We start from the raw sequence: 15,021 nt of genomic DNA on the forward strand, positions 1-15,021 counted from the left end.
TAATTCTCTACAAATCTGTTGATCTATAAATAAATAGAGTTAAATGCAATTACTTATTTTTGCTGGAAGATTTTCGGCTTCACCTTATGTGCATTTCAGTGCAGAAAGCATGAATAATGACATTTTACTGTTTTTCAATCAATTTTAACAGAGGAAGAGGCAAGCTTATGAGTCCAACTTGATACACCATGGTTTGCAACTTGAAGCAACAAGGTCGGTGAGTGTGTTTCCTTCACATTTTTGAAATGTGTGGATTTTTGCATGGAAAGGAAGAACATTAATTTATGTAGAACTAGTTCTAAATATATTGATTTGCTGTATTCATTTCTTTTTGTAATCAGGCTTCAGTGGGGAAGGAGAGAAGAAAAATTCATCTACTTGGTTTTACATGCTGTTTCTCAGGGGTTAGAACATAAGAACAGCCCAGCTAGGCCAGCTAGGTCGGGCCCAAGGCCCATCTAGTCCAGCATCCTGTTTCACACTGTGACCCACCAGATGCATGGTGTGTGTGTGTGTGTGTGTGTGTGCGCACGCCACTGATTAGTTAAGTGGCGGAGTGGGGGGGCTCTGCTCTGCATGCCGATGGAGGCTCGGCTGGGACAGGGCCTTCTCAGTCATTGCCCCCAGGCTTTGGAATGCTCTCCTGACTGGCATCTGCTCCACAGCCTCTATTAGAGTTTTTAGATAACAAGTAAAAATGTGGCTCTTCACCCAGGTCTTTATATGAGGATACAGTTTTTATTGCTGCTACTTTGTGCTTTTTGTGTGACTATTTTATATCGGTTTTAAAACTTTTAAATAGAGATATATTGTTTTTATATTTAATATTTGTACTTGTAATTTGTATTTTAATTGTGCGTTGTTTTAATTATATTGTAAACTGCATTGGGATTATTTTAATGAAAAGCAGTATAGAAATAGAACAATAAAGAAAGTCAGAGCACTTTAAATTGATTTTGTCACAGTGAAGACGGCTCCACACAGTACAGCAAGTAGGGATCCCTATTTTTCCACCATGGGACAACTGTGTCTTTTCTGTACCCTTTGAAAGGAGCTTTCCCTTCCACTGAGATGAAAGGGAAGCCAGTTCACATACTAGTACTGTGTGCTCACTGCAACACAAATGATACTCTGGACAAGTCTCAACTGTAGGTTAATTGCTTTTATCTTAAGTAGTGAAGATTTGTAAATGCTTACAGTGAGTTTTCATCTAGCCACTTGCTCCTTCCGACTCCTGCATCAGAAGTTGATTCTCTATCAGTACTTGCTGGGCTATTATTGGGTCACTGCCCTATCACTGAGATGAATTGTCATGCTTGTGCTTCCAGAATCCACCTGTTATTCCACCTCTTTTTTTCTTTTCTTTTAAATCTCTGATAAAAAGTGTGCAGTTGCTCATTAATGCATGGAAATCATGCCTGCTTTTAAATAACCAACCACACATATTGCTGAAATGCGATAAGTTGAAGAGCAAAAAAACTGCGCTTCTTCAATCCAGCACAATTTACAGCATCTGGACCAGTTTCCAGATATGTTATATTGTAGACGATGAAGGTCAGCTGCCTATTACATGTGCCTCTGATCAGCACAGGCAAGTGATAAAAATCAAGCACAAATCGAGCTTTAGATCTAACTTGGCCATATTTATGACCACACATTATGTCACTTTTATGCCAGTTTCATCAACTGGCAATGTTCATCCATCAAAACATTTTCAAAACAGCAACCTTGCTCACAGAAGTGAATTTATAATCACAACTACTGATAGGATTTTATTTTTTTTGGTTTTGCATGATTTTATTGGTTACATACATGGCAGATTTATTGACTTAATACAGTATTTGTCCCTTAGACATACCCCTTTCTCCAGTGGCATACGCCTTTCTCCACTTCTGTCTTCTTTACACATGGCTTAATTTGTGGGAGAGCTTAACCTCATAATCTGTTTTCAGGGTTGGGGCTCAGTTCCAAAACATGAAGCAACCATAAAGATAAAAGTGTTTCTGAGCATGTGCTTTATTGCTCCCCCTCACCACTGAATAAGCAGAAATAGTGATGGGTGAATTCTGCTAGAATCACCTCAGTTTTCACACTTTTTTAGCACTTTCTCTGCAACTGCTCTAAAAACTATTTTTCCCCAGTGTTGACAAAGAGTGAACATATTTGGTAGTCCCATCTCGACTACTTTCTACTTTCTCTTCTGATCATCCAAACTTGCCTAGTGAGGGCAGGGGCAGCAGCTAGTCTCCCGCTTCTTCCATGATGCTCTTTCTCTCACAGGGCATCTAGAACAAAGCTGCAACAGCAGCGACACAGGCACAAGGGCTCTTGAGTAAGGGCTGAACTCAAGAGCCCTGAAGAACTATGTTTCCCTGAAGAACTCCTTTGCCCAGTGGTGCTCCAGCTGAGGAAGGAGGGAGGGAAGGATAGGGTTTTTGAACTTGGGGAGTTCATGTTCCCCACCAAATTTAATTACACCTCTATCACTAATCAAGTGATGAATTCTAAGCTAAGATTTGGGACAAGGGGTGGATGGCTTCTGACACACTAGTACTTTTCTTAGATATTAAGCAATGACTTCCCAGTAGTCCTTTTGTACTACTCTCATTTCTGACAATGGGGCTTGTGCAGAGGTGTAACTAGGGAAAATGGCGCCTAGGGCAAGCACTGAAATTGCGCCCCCCCCGGGGCCCCCATCCAAATATCTGACACGCATCTTTCAGAAAACTTGTCTTTTACCATAATATTAGCTTAAAAATACAAAATTACAAAATTACAAAAATACAAGTCAAGCTCCACAGAGCTCACTAATCCTGACTGACTATTTAACCAGGAAGGATCCTTGCAGTTGTGAAAATGGTAGAATACAGGAGGGGGTTACCATTGCCATCTCTCACGCAGTATGAGGTGATGCCTGTCAGCATCTTCCTATGTCACTGCTGCCTGATATAGGTGTTTGCCATAGTCTGGGGAACATCCTAGCAGGGATTCGAACTGCACTGGCAACCTCTGGCTTTCTAAGTCAAGTCATTTCCCCGCTGCGCTCTTAGGTGGCTGCACTGCAACCAAAAGGCTCTTCTGCATGTATGAACAAGAAGAATTTGTACAACTGTGGATACTAATCATAATATTGAAAATGCCAAAAAGATTCTGGCATCAAACAAGGCCCATCACTGTCATTTTGTACTAATGCACCCAGAGATTTTAAATCTGAACACTATGAACCAGTGGCTTGAATGATCTTTAACACAACTTATCTGGGAGAACTCCAAACTCCCAAGGGTAAAATAATGGGAGAATATACTGTTTTATATTATTCAATCATGGCAAAATCAACAATTATACAAGTCCTAAAAACCAAATGTAAACACAGGCACTTATTTATTATTTATTCATAGCTGACACTCAATTTGTAAACCTCCCAGAGATTTGTGTTTTGGGCGGTACAAATAAGAATTAATATCCAGCATTAAATCTGCAGATGTTTAGATGTCTGTGATTAATTGCACATTAATATAATTACTCATATATGCATGCATGTATGTTTAGTCTCCTAAAAGTAATTTGAAAAAGAGAATTGTCTAGTTTGAATCATGCCAACTTGCCAGTAATGTTTTTATATTATTATTATTATTATTTCTTGTTTACACAGTCAGACAGGTGTTATTGGCTGGTTTGTTTTAGCCAGACATCTAGTCCTTCCCAAGGACCTGGGATGGCTGAATTTTATTATCAGTGTTGTTGCTGTTATTATAGATATCATTGCAGAATATAGGCTGTTCCCAGTAAAGTTGCTTTTTGTAATTGGCTGATGGTGATTTCTGTGGCCCCTATGGTGTTGAGGTGCTCTTCAAGTTGTTTTGGAATTGCACCTAGGGTGCCAATTACCACTGGGATTATTTTGATCTTCTTCTGCCACAGCCTTTAAATTTCAGTTTGTAGATCTTTGTATTTTGTGATTTTTTCTATTTCTTTTTCTTCTATTCTGCTATCCCCTGGTATTGCTATGTCGATTATTTTCACTTGTTTTTCTTTCTTCTCGACTACAGTTATATCTGGTGTATTGTGTGGCAGATGTTTTCTGTTTGTAGTCAGAAGTCCCATAATATTTTTGCACCTTCATTTTCTTCAACTTTTTCAATTTGATGGTCCCACCAATTTTTGGCTACAGGGAGCTTGCATTTTTGCAGATGTTCCAGTGTATCATCCCTGCTACCTTGTCACGCCTTTTTTTGTAGTCAGTCTGTGTGATCTTTTTACAACAGCTGATTAGGTGGTCCAGTGTTTCATCTGCTTCTTTTCTTCTTGCTGTTTGTTGTGGATTTTTTGACATTTGCTCATATTGCATTTGTTCTTAGTGCCTGTTCTTACGCAGCCAGTATTAAACCCTCTGTTTCTTTCTTCAAGTAACCATTCTTAAGCCATTGCCAGGTCATGGTGATGTCTGATTTTCCACTTATATTGTGCAAATATTGACCATGCAGTGGCTTATTTTTCCATTTTTCTGCTCGGTTCTTGACTTGTTCTTTCTTGTAGGCCTGCTTTGTTTCATTGGTATTGAATAGTTTCTTGTTATTGACCATTTTAAGTGCATCTTCTTCACTGTCCTTGATATATTCTTCAAGGCCTCTTTTCTCTTCCTCTACTGTTTGATGGACTTGCAGCATTCCTCTTCCACCGGTGCTGTGAGGGAGGTATAGCCTATCTACATCACTGCAGGGGTGCAGAGCATGATTGATGATCATTATTTTCCTGGTCTTACGATCTAGCATATCTAGCTCTGCTTGGGTCCAGTCTATTATTCCTGCAGTGTATCTGATAACAGGTATAGCCCAGGTGTTTATGCTTGTATGGTGTTCCCGCCATTGAGTTTGGACTTTAAGATTTTTCTAACTCTCCTGATGTATTCATTTCCAATTTTTCTTTTAACTTCAGTGTGTGCAATTTTATCAGCCTGGAGAATGCCCAAGTATTTGTAAGGTTCTTTCTTTTCCAGGTTCTTGATGTTGTTTCCATTAGGAAGTTCTATTCCTTCTGTTTTTCTTATTTTCCCTCTGTTCATTATTAATGCAGCACACTTGTCTAGTCCAAACTCCATTGCTATATCGCTACTGAATATACTGACAGCGTTTAGTAGTGATTCAATTTCTGACTGGAACTTTCCATACAACTTCAGATCGTCCATGTACAGCAGATAGTTTATTTTACTTGATGTTTTAGATGTTTGGTATCCGAGGCCTGTTTTGTTTAGTATTTGTGAAAGTGGAGTCATGGCGATTACAAACAACAGAGGGGATAGTGAGTCTCCTTGGAAAATACCTCTTCTAATGCTAACCTGTCCAAGTGTCTTGCCGTTGATTGTTAACTGTGTACTCCACATGCTCATTGCTTTTTTAAATAAATATCTGAATGTTTTTGCTGACACCAGTTGTTTCTAAACATTTTTGTATCCATGTGTGAGGCAATGAATCGAAGGCTTTCTTGTAGTCAATCCATGCAACACTTAGATTGGTTTTTCTTCTCTTGCAATTTTCTAAAATCATTTTGTCAATCAGCAGCTGGTCTTTTTGTGCCTCTGGTGTTCAGGCAATTTCCTTTCTGTTCTACTGGAAGCTGTTTGTTAGCTAATACGTGTTGCATTACTTCATCTGCTATTATTCCAGGTAATAATTTGAACATGGTTGGCAGGCAGCTTATCGGTCTATAATTACTTGGAACTGCACGTTTTGCTGGGTCATTCGTTATGAGATGAGTTTTCCCGGTTGTTAGCCATTGTTCAGTATCACCTCCTTGCAAAATGTGATTGAACTGTTTTGATAGTTGTTTATGAAGGCTTGTTAGGTGTTTAAGCCAAAAGCCATGCAGTTCATCGTCACCTGGCACAGTCCAATTTTTAATTTTCTTTGCTCTTTCACTTATTAATTCTGGTGTTATTATTAGATCTTGCATTTGTTGGTTACATTTTTCTTCCTCTTTCACCCAGCCTGCTTTTTTATTATAATCTATTGGATTGTCCCATAATTTCCCCCAGAATTGCACTGTTTCTTCTTTATTTGGTGTTTCTATGTTTCTTGCAGTTTCTCCTTCTATGCTTTGGTAGAAACGTCTCTGATTTGACTGGAATTGGAGATTCTGCCTGTGTTGTGTAATTCTGGCTTTGTATCTGCTAATCTTCTTTGACACTGCTGTTATTTGCTGCTTTATTATTTCCAGGACTTCTCTAATTTTCCTTGAATCCTGGTGGTATTTTTGGATCAGATACTGTTTGGTGTTTTCATTCTTGAGCTTCTTGTCTTTCATATCTTTCAATTTACTAGCATCCGACATAAGCCTGGCGATTTTATTTTCTAATCTAATCTTCCATTTAGGTGATGTACTGCTTTCTTTTTTTACAGGTCCACTGATCTTATATCTGAGCTCTTGTGTTGTTATTGTTGCTGCAATGTACATTAGTTGGTTTGTTTCTTGCAAATCCTTGGTTGTTATTTCTGCAAGTGCAGCATTGACATCTTTTAATGCCTGAGCAAATTGTTTTTTGGCAACTGTTTTTAGAGCTGGAAGTCGAACCCTGGTGGTTGTTTGGTTCACATGCTCAGTTATTTTTCGCTTTAGTTCTTGTTGCTTTTCTGTTAAACAGCATTCAGGTTTTTGAGGTGAAGGCAAAGGGAAGGTTGCCTGGTTTTGATTTTGAAACAGTTCAGCAACAGTGGCATCCTCTATTTCCAACACCTCCTCCACCTGCGCCTGAGCAACTTCTTCAGTTGGTGGTAATTCTTCTTCCATATCTTGAGCCTGTGTTGCTCTTTGCAGTTCTTCCAGCTCAACTCCTGTGAATACTTTATTTCTTATTATGAATCTTCTCTGGTCTGCTAGCCTTTGTTCTGTGATTTCTGTATCTGGATGCTTCTCTTTCCAGATTTGGTACATTCTTTTTAAATAACCTCTTCTAGTTGGACTAGACTTGTAATAGCAGATCATTATTTCCTTGTTGGCATTTTTTGTATATTTTTTCCGGTTAAGCAACATTTCTTCCAGTAACCTTGCAGTCTCCAGCCCTGGTTGCTCAACTGAAGATCCTGAGTCCTGTAGCACACTTGCCACCAGATGTTCAGGGACTCCAGCACCTGGCACGGTCATTGTTGACCCGGGCGACGACCGATCCGGTATAGATTTATTAAGGTTACGTCTCACCATATTGTTGATGGGAGAGGCACTCTTTGTCTGGCTCCTCTGGTGAGACCTGTCCAGTATGGTTGGACCTCTGGCATAGCTCTCACCTTCCTCAGAGCACGCAAGCCCCACAACCACGCCAAGTTAGTGCCTCACTGGGGGATGATGATGATGATGATGATGATGATTTTACATTTATATCCCGCTCTTCCTCCAAGGAGCCCAGAGCGGTGTACTACGTACTTAGATTTCATCTCACAACAACCCTGTGAAGTAGGTTAGGCTGAATCATGCCAACTTGCCATCAGTGTTTTAAACTGCTGCTAGATAGGCAGAAACCTAACTGGGTGATTTTATTCAAATAAAATGAATTCTTTTTACATCTCAGTTTTGTTTCTTAGTTTCATTTACTAAGCTGTGACTCATACAAGCAACTCTGAATTACTGATTAAGATGAATGCATTTTTGTTATTTATTAACAGCATGTTTTTCAAGTTCAGTTTTAAAATATTTACTTTCCAGTATAATACAACAGTAGCTCATCATTAGAATACTCTTGCAATTTTATTTGCTAATCAGATCAATTGCACAGATCTATGCTTTAGCCTTTGCTCTCTCATGGGGTGATGGGCCATAGATCATCTATGGAGTAAGAGGTACAGTGACTGTATATACAGCATGGGTGTTGCAGAACTTTTAAAGAGACAGGCACCATTTCTGGCTTGGGACTTGGGGGAGAGGAGGAGGCCACCATGGATGGCAGCAAGCTACCAGTGGGCTCGGGCGGCTCCCTTGGGCGTCGCGAGAGCTCCCTTGCCACTGCTGCCTGCCTGCACCCGGCCCAGAAATCTGCCACTCCCAGAGAGCCAGAGTCAGAGTCCACCTGCATGGTGTCCCTCCTCCTAGTCCCCCAGCCTAGCCACCGAAGAAGAACGTCTCTCTTGCAGCCCGAGCCAGCCCAGGGTACGTTGCTCAGGCTAGGGGGAGGGCAAGCTCTCTGCCACTGCTGCCTCTTGCTGTCGGGGTGGGGAGGTCACCCGCTGCCGGCCGCCACCCCCAGACACCCCCCTCAGCCCCAAAGTGAACAAGAGCCAGCCAGCTCAGCTCAAGCAAGCACACTGTGACTGCGCCCACCCCCACCTCTCTTCCTTAACCCTCCCCCCGGTAAATTTAAAGAAAATAAAGTTTAAAACACACACACACACTGCTCAGGCTAGGGGGAAAGGGTGGGAATGGATAGGGCAGTCACTCGCTGCCGGCCACCCCCCGAGACAACCCCTTGAAGCCAGCAAGCATGCTTGCCCCCACCCCACCCTGCAGTTTACCTCAACCCTCCCCCAACCCCCCTGAATAAATTTAAAGAAAATAAATGTTTTTTAAAAAACTAACAACATACATACAAACACACACCTTGGCAGCTTGGAATTAAGCCCCATTGAGTTCAGAGGGCAGGCAGCACACTTACATGGGTGGCAGCAAGAGAGTTCAATAACAACGCAGGCAGCAGAATCAATGGGCAAAAATAGCTCACTGTCGGCAGCTAGGCCATGAGCAACAGCAGCACACCCGACACGAGGGTAGAACTCTGTGCTGCTCCTCGTCTTCCAACTGTGCAGCGCATGCTCTCCGCTCCTCCGTGCCAGGAGCCAATGGGAGAGCGCCTTCCCCGCGCTGACAGATCTCGTGACTGGTGAGTCGCGTGGCATTCCTGCGCTGGGGAGGGGGAGGTGAGCCGCCGGCGGCCTGGACTCGAATTTTTTTTTTTCAAATTTCTGGCGCAGGCGGGGTATGGCAGGCACTTTGCGCCCACCCCTTCAGCTGTGCCTAGGGCACATGCCCTGCCTGCCCCAGCCTTGTTATGCGTCTGGGCTTGTGCTAGGAAACCTCCCAGTGGATACTGCCCAAAATGTCCTCTGGATAGACCTGGATAGATTTTTACATCTTGGAATGGTTTTAGAAAGTTAGAAAAATCCTTAGCATTCACATATATTTAATCTCCTTTCATTACAGATCTTGGATGAAAAGCTGACCTTTGTAAAAGTGCATGCACCTTGGGAAGTGCTGTGTGCATATGCTGAGATAATGCACATTAACTTGCCCCTACAACCTAATGACCTGAAAACCCGTGAGTCAGCATTTAGCTGGTTTACTAGATTCTTCAGTGTGAATGAAAACATCATCAAACCAGAGAAGGAGTTTTTTACAGCTCCATTTGAAAATGACCGTTTGTCAGACTTTTACATTCAGGACAAGGACACATTCTTCAATCCAGCAACAAGAAGCCGTATAGTAAGTCTCTGAGACATTCATAATAAAGATGCATTTATTTTTTGTTTGTAGAAGTGACAATTTATTTACTATATTGCCAGAGTCTTGTTCATTATCAGAATTCAGAGTTGTGGCTGGCTTAGAAGTTACGTTTTTTTGCTCACACATCTTGTTCTAACTTTGCAAAGGTAATGTTTGGATCATGAACTCACATATATACTCTTCTGTAACTCTACATTTTGAAAGAACAGATCCAGCCTCCAAGATCACAGACTTTGCTACAGGGAAAGTCATACATACTGAACCATGAGTTCAGTATTATTGCTCAAAAAAGTATATACCGTATTTTACGGACTATAAGACGCTACAGAATATAAGACGCACCTTAATTTTAATCCAGTTTTTCAGAGTTTTAACATATTAAACTGTTAAAACATATAAGACGCTCCTGAATTTTGGCGGATATTTTTCAAGGAAAAAAGTGAGTCTTATAGTCCATAAAATACGGTACTCAGGGTTGGGTAGGACTTGTGCAGTGAAAATATATCATCTGAACTGGTCCTTGAGGAATCCAATTTCCACAAACAAAACATCAGCATACTGTAATAGTTTAACTGTAGTTGTCTATAGAACAGACCAGGGGAGTTACCTTGGCTAATTAAGCTCATAATAAAGAAGGTGTGTAGAACCCTGACTTTTCACTGACCATCAGATCACTATTAGAACATACGTATGACAAATTACATTTGGACTTCACAAGAACTGTAACAGACTAGATCAGAGTATGATTTATTGTTCATATCTTCATACTGAAACTCAAAATTCTGGAACCAGAAATCATCTATTATCCACTAAAAAAAACCAAAACCAGCCCTGCAGTATTTCGAAATTTGGAATTTGTTAGCAGTTGACTGAGCTGAGGGACTGAGGGAAAGATTTAGGAAAATGTATTGGGATTCTAACTGTTCAACGCAGTAAACATCTTGAACCTTTAATACCTGCGTGGAAGGAAGTATGTAATAGAGAGAGGGTAGAATGGTGGATGTATTTTGTCTACCAGGTGCTCTCTAGACCACATAGGTACTTTCTGGCTCCTTAGCCTTCATAAAATACTACACACCTTTTCAAATGAGAACTAGAAGCCTATTTTGTGAGAAATGAAAGTTGAGGGTGGACTGATGTTCTTGTTATTCACATTATTTACTATTAGTGGTAGACATCCTAACAATGGGGAGGCACAGCATGGAAACTGCCTCTGCAGAGTTTAGTACAGTAATGCAGAATCATGCCACTCACCCCTCCAACCAGACACACTGCTTACAACCCAGAGGTCACTCCCTGAGGGTCACACTTCCCTCAGGGACCTAGTTCTGCATTTCAGGGGGTGCTTTCAGAGGGAGGGGGAGCAGTAAACCTCGCCCCTATATGTGGGGCACAACTGCCTTACTAAATGCTGCACAGGCAGTTTGCATACTGTGCCTCCCCACCATTAGTCAGTAAGTCAGTCATTTTTATTTAGTATGTTATGTAATATTTTTCAACAAAAAACATTCACAAAGTGGTTTACAGGGCAAAATAAATGGGAAAATAGGTCCCTGTCCCTAAGAGCTCAAAATCTAAACATTATTATTTTAATCATCCCACGATAGCCTCATCTTTGGTGACTCATTGTGAGAGAGTATTTTCATTTCATATTTTCATTTAATTAAAATAAAAACACACATAAAACAGTTAACATAAAATAAACATTTAAACAAAATTGAAATTAAAATTAAAACTAGATGATATCATTAAAAGCCAGGCTAAAAGTTATAACTCTTAACTTTTAGCCTGGCTTTTAATGATATCTAGTTTTAATTTAAATTTTAATCTGGTTTAAATGTTTATTTTACTTTATCTGTTTTATTATGGGTTTTTAATTTTAATGTAAACAACCCTGAGCCACTGTAGGAAGGGTGGTATATAAATTGAATGACTGAATGAATGAATGAATGAATAACTATCAATAGGCAGAACATTTCTGTATAATGGAGCTGTCATATCTGAGGTATTTAGAGGTTTCTTCAGTCTCGGGTGGTATGATCTTGAAAATGTATGTTTCTAGACAGCCTTACCACACCATGTCCAACATTTGACTTTACTGTGGTCTAATTCCTAATTCTAGTTGCTGCCCCGAGATTGTGGAATGTGCTCCCTACTAAGATATGATCCTTCCCATCTCTGGCAATTTTTAAAAAACATCTGAAAACCCATCTTTTTAACCAAGCTTTCTCAGCCTTTTAAAATTTGTTGGTTTTAATTTTGTGTTTGATTTTAAATTGTTGAATTGTTTTAACTTTTTATATGTGTTTTGTTTTATGTTAACCGCCCAGAGATGAAAGTTTGGGCGGTATGTAAATGTGAATAATAATAATAATAATAATAATAATAATAATAATAATAATAATAATAATAGTTCATTCTTACTAAAAATAACTTTGGGGGTTTTCAGGTTCACTTTATTCTTTGCCGTGGGGAATATGCAGTAAGAGATAACGTGAGGAAGTTTGGTATCAGTAAGCTACTGGACTCTGGGATCTACAAGGCAGCTTTTCCACTCCATGATGTAAGTCCAGTATTTGAAAACTCACCCTTTGAAAATCAAATGTATTATTCTGGTTACATTACTAAAAAGGCCTCTATAAAATCAATAAGACAACATTAGTGGCTGTGTCTCACTTCCCCGGGGTTGCCACCTGCAGAGTCAGGGCTATGACAAGGCCTCAGAGCATTTAGCAAATGGTAGCGATCACACAGCCCACGGGCTTGTTCTCTTCACAAGCCCCTCCGGAAACAGATTCCACTCCTGTGCTTAAGCAGAGTCACGTTGCTCCGGCCACAATGGATCGTTAAATAGCCCCTGATACACGGAGCAAATCTTTCAAGATCCAAAAGATCTTCCTGATTACCCGACCATGCCTCCTCACTCTCCTGCCGAACAGAGTGGGGAAGGGCAGGATGATCTCTGGGGCAATGACAGTCTGAAAGCCCCGTCAATGGGAACAAGGCGGAAACAGACATTCAATCCCTGCAGGATCAGATCCTGGTATACCCTGTCCCTCCAGAGGCTTTTTACCTGTGTACTAGATTGTGCTCAAATGTTTTGCAAACTACTGCAATGGAGCAATGTGCACTTTTATAAATACAACAAAATGTACAAAAATAAAGTGATGTATATGTTTTATATCCAATTTAAGAAACATCAGCAGGTCTCAGTCCCTACATGGCTTCTGCCTGCGATTCCATCCTGTTTGGAATGCCTTTACAAGAAATATGTTCATGTAAAGTGGAATATGGAAAGAATATCACAGCACTATGGCAAATATAGACCAATATAACGAATATATGAATCAGGATTTTTATAACATAGGCTCTTTTGACCATTACAGTTTTAAAATATTTATAAATATTTTTGAATATTTATTTTAACTCAGTTTTAAGTTTAGTTTTGATAAATCCTAGCAATTGGGAAAAGTAGCTGAAATATAAAGATTATATTAAACACTGGTTTCCATATATACCATGATTTGATCCTTTGTTTGTTGGGGTTACTTAATATCTATCTTTGTTGTGGTTACTTAAACTATGGCTTTCTAGTTTGGATGTCAGAAGAACCTGGTTTAACAAACCGGAAAGCTTTGCATTTATCCAGGTATGTGAGAACAGAAGGGAAGGGAAGGGCAGGAGGGCACACAGATCTTGTCATCCCATTTTACATTCCAAAGCTCATGGTTTGTTGGATCATCTGGAGGCCAATGGTATCAGCTTTTTTTGTGTGCTGAAGGTACAGAACCTTCAAAAATCTTCCGTACTTTTTTATGGTACTTGAAAAAATTATTTACTGACGGCAAGGATCACTAATTATTTCCGATCTGGGTCCCCATTTGAAAAATAATCAGGAAAACTATGAACATTTTTCTGCAGTATTCAAAAGAATAAAACTGTACTTTTAATCTCCTAGGTGAATGACACAAAGAAACAAAAGGCTTATTATTTCTTTCTATACTGTTTTATTTTAAGCCTACAACAAAGGATGGAATTTCTGGCTTACTTTCTTCGTTTTATAACCTTCATAGCGGTTTTGCAACAGAATGCCTGAGCTGTAATTTGAATTTTTTTGTTTAGTTTTGCACATTTTTTTCTCCACAGTAGTGTAGAGATTCAGTTTGCAACTTCCACATGGCAAGTAGCAATTACCTCTAGACTCTGGTAGCATTTCCTCTTGGCCAGTGCAATGATCTTTCCCAAGGCTGGCAATTGTGACATTGTGGGGGTTTTCTTCCAAGCTGGGATGATGCTACTGCTCATCCCTAGTCCTTATTATTCTCCTAGTCCTTATTAAGGTTGGGAGATGCAGAATATGCATCTGTGATAATATGATAGTGCTCATTTCCAATGTCAGAAGAAGACTGGAGAAGCACTTGAAATAGAATCCCTGTTGAGCAGGAAAGTAAGTGCTGTAAAAAGGCTGGAGAAGCATATGTGATAATATGTTTATCATATATAATAATGATATTATCCATTATTAATATAATATATTAATAATATAATATAATATTATATTATATTATATAATAATATATATTATTATATATTATTATATAATATATCATATTATATGTGATAAGTCAAAAAATTCTTTGAAAGGCTGATTGAACTGCCTTTGTCATAGGATAGTCCTCAAACTTGTTGCAAAAGCACTATATGTTATGCAGGTGTTGGGGAAATGTCATACCCTTATTGCAGGTGGACACATCAGCACAAATGCATAAAGTCATGATGACTGATTCCTAGGAGCTAAGAGCAGACTTTCGTGAACAGGTCTAGCACTGGAGTCTTACAACCTGATTCTTTGCTCTTCTGTGTAGCTGCCTAAAATAATGGGCTTCTGGAACCACTTAGAGGACCATTCTGTTCCACCGGTGATGGACTCCCTCTTTTCGTCACCAGTAGCTGGCTGTTGTCCCATCAGCCATTGCTACTGCTGTGCCATCATTGGTAAAAGCCCTTGTATTTCAGTGTAAGAAGCTTTGTGTAAAAGAAATGTAAAATGTACATGTATTACATGTATTTACATGGTGATGTAAAAAGGCTACCCTTCCCAGTGTTGAGGAATTAATCTCATCTTTTTAGTAGTCTGAGGAATTAATCTCATCTTTTTAGTGCCAACGCAATGTATAGATCCAGCGGCTGTTCCTTAAGTTGACTATTATCAGGTTTTAAGTTGTGTTTTGATACATGTTTGTCGATTGGAGACTGCAATCTGTCTGTGTGCTGGGTGTCAGTGTATTACTCATTCGTACATTAACTTATATGCAGTGCAACATCTTGCTGATCAAGGGCAAGATGCCATGCAGTTCCATCCATCTGAATACTGTATGCGCACTGCTGGAGAGCCTCCTTGACTCCTAAGAAGCGTGTCAGTGCTTAGCAGCACCTCTCTCATTAGGAATAATGGGGTGTGTGTTGCTAAACACTGACACTATTCTTAGGAGCCATGGAGGCTCTCCAGCAGCATGCATCTAGTTTTCAAATGAATGTAAT

The 15,021-nt window shown here is 39.9% G+C and overlaps 1 protein-coding gene across 3 annotated transcripts in view; it reads left to right on the forward strand.

Annotated features, from left to right (window-relative positions):
- The window catches only part of ANO6 (anoctamin 6), a 108,595-nt gene that overhangs the window by 37,237 nt on the left and 56,337 nt on the right, over positions 1-15,021 (forward strand). For 2 of the 3 annotated variants that reach the window (XM_053256478.1, XM_053256479.1), the window contains 3 exons: positions 152-217; positions 9,181-9,459; positions 11,930-12,043. In XM_053256478.1, coding sequence (XP_053112453.1) covers positions 152-217; positions 9,181-9,459; positions 11,930-12,043 — 459 coding nt within the window. The remainder of the gene's footprint in view (positions 1-151; positions 218-9,180; positions 9,460-11,929; positions 12,044-15,021) is intronic. The other variant, XM_053256480.1, reaches the window with a different exon arrangement.

Source organism: Hemicordylus capensis, chromosome 5 (assembly GCF_027244095.1).
Source record: "Hemicordylus capensis ecotype Gifberg chromosome 5, rHemCap1.1.pri, whole genome shotgun sequence".
NCBI lineage: Eukaryota > Metazoa > Chordata > Lepidosauria > Squamata > Cordylidae > Hemicordylus > Hemicordylus capensis.